Below are 7,937 nucleotides of genomic sequence, written 5' to 3'. Positions count from 1 at the left end.
CTCTGAGACCAAACAGCATGGCGGGGCTGCTGCAAATGACTTTTTGTGCTTTTAAAGTGACAGTAAAAGGGTAGAAATGGAGTACAATTTGGCCACAGATTGTTGCAGAGAGAGCATGAGCTTTGTGGTGCTGTTTTTCTGTAGTAGTTTTGTGATCCTTAAATTTAAAACCAAAAGGAAACAAATCCTACTTCCTTTCCCCCTTGAGAATACGGTACTGAGGGGGAAATACCTGGTTACTCTTGACGCGGGGAGAAGAATGTTCTGCCTTCCAGGTTTGTGTATAAGCTGAGCTGTTCTAATTTGCTTTGGGAGCGTAATGGYTCCTGAGCTGTCGTTCATTTGCTTTTTACTTCTGCTTTCCTCAGGAAGTAAGTGCAGCAGCTAATCAGGTGATTCACAGTGGAAAGTTTAAAGAGCAGAGTGGGAGCTGCTGCATACACCAACATGCCTAGTAGGACAGAAGCAGTAGCACTCATTTCTCTGGGTATGGGTATTAACTGCAAAAGGAGCTGCCAAATCTAGGAGCTGCCAAATCTAGGAGCCCAGGTATGTCAAGAGATTTTCTGTGAAAGCAGAAGGAGCAGACTGTTAAATACTTGAAGGAACCTGCAGTATTGGTTGCAACTGGTGTGTTATGATAGGATTACTTTCAATTAGCAAATGTTTGAGTCAAAGTTCACCCTAAACTGCAGTACAAAGACAGCTTTCTTTGGGAAGTAGTGGAATCCCTGGTTTTGGTTTTTACAATTATTAGTTGTCAAAACTGTGCTCATTAAACAGTCATCTTGGCTGCCAGCGGAAGGAAGGGAGGATAAAGGAGTGTCACACAGTGGGYTTGGGGGATGATCTGAGCTGTGTGTTCCTGATAGTCCACAGAATCCAGGGATTTAATAGTCAAGAAGTGTACTAGAATAAATGTTATTTAAAGCAGCTAGTCCTAGAATTAGGGGTCTGATATTTAGTGTAGTATGTCTCATTGTCTGGACAGCTGGAGTAAATAAAGAGGCCAAATGTAGTCTTTATTTTGTGTTCATGTACTTTTGGAGATGAAAGATTTCCATGTACACTCAAATAACTAACATTTGTTGCAGAGACTTACCATAAAGAGTGGACYAATCTCTGGTTTTTGGTAGGAAGCTTGATTCTCTTTTAGTCAATCATCTTGCTGTGATAACAAATGATTTTAAATATATAAGTAAACTTCTTGATCTTGGTGAAAGTTGGGATTTATTTTACCTGAATGGGATCTTTCTATGAACTACTAGGGGAGGTAATCACAGATAAATATAATTAAAATGTGATTTAAAAAATYGTGTTCAACTAGTAAGCTGTTACTAATAGTATTCTGCTATTCCTTTTGCCAGTTTTCATCAGGCTTTTCTTCTGTTTTTCAGTGTGGAAAGGCGTAGCCACATTGCAGTGTGATTTCACACAAGCTTTATTTGGAAAAAAAGGGAAAATACATGATTAAGTTCCTCTTGTAACTTGACACTACTTTCTGAATGATAGTATCAGACATACTTGCTAAATTTTCAATTTTATGTCTTTTAAATTGTTTATTATTTAGGCTTTTTGTATCTTGATACTTACCAAAAGTATCTTTTCAAACTTAATCCAGAATRAAACAAAAAACTTTTTAAAGCTGAAATAAGTTATTAACTTGCCGGATCAGAAAATGAGGTAAGTGAAGAAGGTTGACAACTAATAAGATCTTTTAAAAATACCTAAGCTATCCTTATATCAAAGATATTTGAATGCTGAGCCATATGATATTGTGGTTGATCTAGAAGAATAATTTCCCTTCAAGATGACTAGAAAATTGAGAGGATTTAATAGTCCTAATCAAAYTGTAGATGCAAGAAAGGGCTACTAGGACAAGTAATATGTGAAGCGTATAGTGCAGTTGSAGTCAACAGACTAATACTGGAGGACTCACATTCTAATATGTCTTTCAAGTATTTCTGAAGATTAAAGAGTTCCATGTACACTTTAAACTGTCTTACATAGCCTGTTACAATTCAATCTTCACTAATGAAGTTGTTTGTGAGCATCTGATTGTAAAAGTGTCAGTGSAGATGGAAGGAACTCTTTCTTTACGTGGTTCATAGAGTGAACACTTTTTAAGAGATTATSCCTGCTTGCTCTTGCTGTGCCACCAACAAGAAGGGCTTTCTCAGCCAAGTATAAATAGAAAGAGAAAATTGGTAAATACATTTGCAGGGTCATGCRGTACAGCTCAGGGAGTTGACCAATCTGCCACTGACCTTTTTCTGAGGCTAGAGTAAGCACTTCCACATTTGTAGAATGCCTCTGTAAGGAACTTTGGGGTTCTCTATGCAGATGACCAAGGTGAACGTAGGCACTGGAGTGGGTTATTTGTTAGCATTGATTTAGGTGTAGCACAGTAGCTTCCAAGCTCAGAGATCTTAGTGAGGAAGAGAGTGGCTCTGCTATTTGGAATGCAAGTTGRGCCTCACTGAAAAAGTAACTGAACTATGCTCACCAAAGTTCTTGAACACCACCCAGGCTTTCTCAACCAACACACTCACACCTTCAGGATGACTCAAGTGGGTCATAATCCCACACCAGAGTTAAGTATAACATATGGCAAAACCAACACRAACTCCTACACAGTCACGAGGAGCAGAGTCTTCCTGTTTACTCTGTGAGGTCAGAGGTTTTTCTTCTCATAGGGCTTGTTGTTTTAATACAGATAATTAAGGAAAACAACAGGAGCAAAACACAAAATGTTGTTGAGATAGGAAGTTCTAGACTCATTGTTCCTTGGGGACTGATTACAATTACATAGGCCTCCATCTTCTAGCAAAGGACAGAGTAAGGGCTGTGGTAAAATAAGCTGKCCTGTGGTATAGTGTGAGGGACCAGCATTTGCTTCTAAGCATAGGTGTCTGCTGGAACCATCMTCTTAGTGCAGGTGATATGGCACAGAGTGACAAGATAAATGCTATGCCCTTCATCTCCGTGGTACAGAGCTACTGTGGGAGTGTGGAAGTGAAACTGGTTCATCTGGCATGGAGTGGGCAGAATGCAAGCAATAAGCTAGCTGAGTAACTGATGGATGACGAAGGAAGAGAATCCTAAATGCAGTTTTAGTGTTGGCTCATAACTCTAAACCAGGCTTATAATACTGTCTTCTAAAATTTATTTTACTGTGTGTATGTATTGGTAGTGCAGACATGACTCCGGTTTTTAGTTATGTTTTTCTTTTTTGGCATTTTTATTGAAATGGTSGAATGGCAATCAAGGAGACACTGTAGAGAAGAGCTTATTTCCTACAAATGAAGGTATATTGCTGTTTTTCTTTGAGGGGTAATGATTTGTTAAAGAATCTTCTGGGCYCTTAAAAAATTATACATTTGGTATGTAAAAGATACATTGGAAAGTAAAGTGATCTGCATTCATCTTAGTGACAACTCCCATCTGCCTGTGTTAACTTGTCCTGTCACGGACTCATGAGTAGTCAGACAATGACCTAGACTCCAAAAAGCATATGGATGACTTCAATGGAAMCTGGAGAAGCCTGATCTCTATTGGTGTAAGTGTTGTCATGATGTAGGCTCAGCATAGCAGGGTGAGCTCTCAGAACGCTCTAAAGGGAAGGCAAGGGAATAGGACTGAGTGATCCCCCAGAACACTATGGATAAAAACAGGGCTATAAAGTAGATGAGACAAATTGAGGTTGAGATAAGGGTATTGGAAGGATTTCCCAACATTTAGTGCAAGATGTACCTATTTTAAATTTGATGTAAAGGAGACTGCTAGAAGCACCATGATCCTTCATTGAGGCATATCCACTTCAGTTTTTACAGGATCAGCAAAACAAGCAATGTTGTGAAAATAACTATTGCACAGAGCTGTACATCTGCCATATAGAAGAGCTGAATATTGCTTCCTCTTTGGGCCAGCACAGTCCTGTGGGGAATCCTTGTCTTTTCCACACAACTTCTGTTCTAGACAGGCTTCAGCCCCACTCTAGATGTGGAATGCATCAGTGATGTGCAGTTRGATTTAGCATCCATAGTCATTGAACTGTGTAACCTGGCTCTTGGCTAGTGCTCTTCTGTTACAGATCTGCTGATGGTAATAGCTGTAACTTGTTTAACAGTTGGGGTGACTGAAGTATAATGGAGAGGATCTGGCTCAGTGGCAAAGCTGGGGCTGGAATCCAGATTTGCTGTGTGGTTTATTGGTTTGTTCTGCCAAAGCCCAGATGAGTTGTGTRGCACATGCACACATCTCATAGAAAAAAGCTTCTTCATGCAATTGCGGACTGTTAATGTTCTTGTCCAGGASCAGTGTGCTTTGCATTAGAATTGGAAAGAAGTCAATGACTGAGAGTGTTTCCCTATTTATAAASTCTAACTTTGGCAGTTAAAACTGTCAGTGTCTAATTTCTTGGGAGAGTTGACTGGTAAGAGGTGTAAATAACACAATGTATTTATCTGGTCTCATCTCAGCATGGACAAAGCAGCTGAACTCATGGGGCAGCTGGAGGATTCACCTGGCAAAGCAGGACAGCAAGAGCAGAACCCTGATGATGAAAACGCAGCAGAAGTACCAGAGCAGCCTGCACACGGCAAGGACAAGCTCCCCCAGAGCCATACCCTCCAGTGGGAGACTCTAGGCAAACAGTTTGTTGAATATGAGCAAGTGGCTCCATTTCTTGTCCCAGAGGATCAACAGAGAAGGCTGCTGGAATTTCTTCCTCTCTTCTTAGAGGTTTGTTCTCTTTGTTGCCTTTGGTAGAGATTCCAATCTGAGTTTCTCTTACCCTGTCCATTGTGTGCTCACCCAAACAGCCAGTGCAGTTAGTTGGGRCAGGATCCCTTTGGATGATAAATTCTTTTACTCCACTGGAAAAGCAGTGTCCTCCTTTCRTCTACCTAACCTGCTAGGTTAGCATGAAAAAAATACGTGGGGGAACACTGCTTCACTTTCCTGAGTGGCTAAATTCTGTTYTTGAAATCTAGGAATAAGACAGGCATCTTACAAAGTGAATACCCTGTGAAAAGGTTGCTTCATGTCTGCCTCAGCTCAGGTTCAGTCGGGGAAAATGTGGTTGTGGCATACAGCTAGTTAGGGGAAATGCAGGTGTACAGCCTTAAGACAGAATTTTGGGGTTGATGACARTGCTGATGTCTAATTTTAGTGCTTGAGAGAGGAGTTGGGTGAGAGATGAGGAAGCCATGGAGTGAGAAGAGGAAGGTCATATCGTGGGTGAGGGACACAGCTGAGAACTAGAACATATTAGTTAGCAGGCTGCCCTACAGCTGCCATCTGCCAACGATTTCTGAGRTGAACATATTGAAAGGTGAAACTAGAAGAGCCCTGTAATGAATGGGAGCCTTATGGGTTGGCTTTCCTTGCCAGAGTCTGTGTAATATACAGGAAACTGAGTGGACCATACAGAGACAGAATGGCAGAGCATATGCTGAGTGAAGCAGAAAACCTGGCTTGCCTTTAAATGTACTGTGGCTATGTACTAGTACAGAGGAATTGTTTTACTTTTGGATTACCTTGAATAGTCATGGTTATTGAATCTGCATTTTTACACTCTCACTATGTCTTTTTGAAAAAAAAAAAAAATGAAAACATCTCTTTGTTGAAACTATATTTTAATAATAACATACTTCAAGTGTCTATAATTGTGGATTCTTAGTGCTCTTGAGTGACTGAACTCAGATCCATTTGTTTCCTACCTACCTGAGCTGGAYTTCTAAAATAGGAGTCAGTGGGTAGGTGAAGAAAAAAAAAGTTTTGGTCACTGTTTTTATGGAAGCACTGTGAGRCATGAAAGGGGATACTCTGCATTTTGAACTGAGTGTGTAGGAAAATCACTGGGCTCAGGGCTATGAAGTCTTTGGTATCTGTGACAGTAAAGCAGGAATAACTTTCAGATAGTCATAAACATTTCACTCAGCTGGATGGAGCATGAACATTTGAAGCTTTTAAGTCCTGGTACACAGTGAAATCACTGTAGGTGCTGGTGTCAATGWTCAGCACTGAAACTGATGCAAACAACTGAGTTGTGGGTAGGATCTGGGAGTGCCCACGGTGAAGAATTTGCTATGTTTGAGTATAAGCTTGCCCTGGTCCAAGGCAGTGCAGACAAAAATGAGTAGAAGGGACTAAAAGGAGAGTGAGTGTATAGCCTGGAGTCTCAGAAGTGGCCTTCTCATTAAATCTAAGTAGTCCCACAAATATTTTATGTTTTCTGAACAAAGCTTTCACTTTTCACCACTTCCTCTCAACTTCTGGATTTGTTTGCATGGAAGTGTCCCTCCTAAACCAAAGGCTGTATTTGAACAGAAGAGCTATTGCTTTCTGTCACTGGAAAAAAAAATATCTATCTTTGCACTAAAAGTGCTGTGGTGCTCTTTGCTGTCTTGAGAGCTTACCATTGCCTTTCCAGGTCACCAAATTACTGGCTTTGCAAAGGGGCAGCATTTCTTTCTCAGCCTCCAAAGAATGCACTTCAAAGTTYGATAAGTGCTGATAATCTGACAGTTTTCTGTAGAGGGGCACCTTCTTTTTCCATGGATCTGCTTTTAAAATGGCATGCTGAAAATTTCACTGGTGGGCTTTTTTTTTGATAATGGAGAAATGCATTTTTCATTAGCTTTACACTTGATTTTGTGCYCTAAGAGTGAGATTCTTCTCCACAAGTTTTCTTAGATGTGCTAGTGGAGCTTTGCATTGCTTTGTAGGCATTTAGGTCCAGAAGTGTGGCTAGAGCATTTTGGCTTTGCATTRTTGTTTTAAGAGTACATTATGGAGGATCTGGCCCTTTAGCTTTTAGTCATCATGTCCTTGCTGATATGACTTTTACTCCCTTCGTGTACCAGCCTTCTGCTSSTTTGGGGAGATGCATCTCAATTTGMGTTGTACATGTGGTGAATTTCTCACAGAAACGACCTAATTTCCTCCTATTTAACAATTGACTCTGGGTGAGTCCCTCCTTGGAAGATTTTTTTCTTGCTTCTCCTTTCTTATTTTGATCAGGCAGGTGCTACTGCATCTCTGCCTTTTTGTTTTAAAGTGCTTTAGATCTTACTCRGTTGGTTGGAGAGAGGGGTCACCGAGCAGGAGACACCTGGGGTGCGGGGGCTCGTTACTCACTGACACTCCTTGACGTAGAAGGAAAAGGTGTGGGAAGGAAATGTCAGCCATCTGCTTGTGATTCAGGCCTGGGCTGGGAGTCATTTTAATGTGCCTTCTGTATCTTCCCTCTCAGTGCCTYAGAAAGTATCAGAACGTTCTTCTACATGGCTGACTTTTGAGCTAGCAGCTCTCCATGAACCATGGAATAGGAAGGGCAGATGGTAACAGCAGACACAGGGAACTTATAGAAGAAGGTTTAAGAGGAAGAAAGAAAATCAGCTTGCTTTAATGCCATATTATTTGAGCTTTCCAGAAGGTAGGCAACCTGTAATGGATTCAGGTTGATATACTTCCAATACAGATCTTCTATAGGCTCAGACATGAATATGAAATTAATTAGGTCTGTTCCTAAAGAACAGTSTGTTCTAAAGACTGAAGCCTGGCCCTCACAAAGAGCACCAACATCAAATCAGAACATTAGTGGTCTGCTTTGTAGGAAGATAGACCAATAGCATTGCTATGAATGTTTGATTACTACTCTATTGCATTTGGTCTGTATTTCTAAAATTTATCCTGCTCTTGCTGGATAGAAGAATGGCAGAAGAAGAGTATAACAAGGCCATTTTGAAGTGTTAAGCGAATGTTCTTCTTTGAGGAAAAGGGTCAGAAATTTATCACTATTTTCTTCTGAAAAAGGGCATAGCTTAATGACAAACATTGTATATTCTTATGTGGTTGTGGGTTTCTTGTCGTTGTGTTTGCCCAGCTTGCTGCTGTTCTTTGCAGCTCTTTGCAGATCTGTGCAGATCCCT

The 7,937-nt window shown here is 40.7% G+C and overlaps 1 protein-coding gene across 1 annotated transcript in view; it reads left to right on the top strand.

The window, feature by feature from the left end:
• Positions 1-455: 455 nt before the first annotated feature.
• The window catches only part of WDFY4 (WDFY family member 4), a 111,070-nt gene continuing 103,588 nt past the window's right edge, over positions 456-7,937 (top strand). Inside the window, exons 1-2 of the mRNA XM_057370989.1 lie at positions 456-549; positions 4,482-4,743. Of these exons, the coding sequence (XP_057226972.1) occupies positions 4,483-4,743 (261 nt within the window). The 5' untranslated portion in view covers positions 456-549; position 4,482. The remainder of the gene's footprint in view (positions 550-4,481; positions 4,744-7,937) is intronic.

This window comes from Malurus melanocephalus, unplaced genomic scaffold, assembly GCF_030028575.1.
Source record: "Malurus melanocephalus ecotype Western Australia unplaced genomic scaffold, MMel_1.1 scaffold_137, whole genome shotgun sequence".
NCBI classification, from domain to species: domain Eukaryota; kingdom Metazoa; phylum Chordata; class Aves; order Passeriformes; family Maluridae; genus Malurus; species Malurus melanocephalus.
The sequence above is the reverse complement of the archived record's forward strand: the minus strand, read 5'-3'. Positions and strand labels throughout refer to the sequence as shown.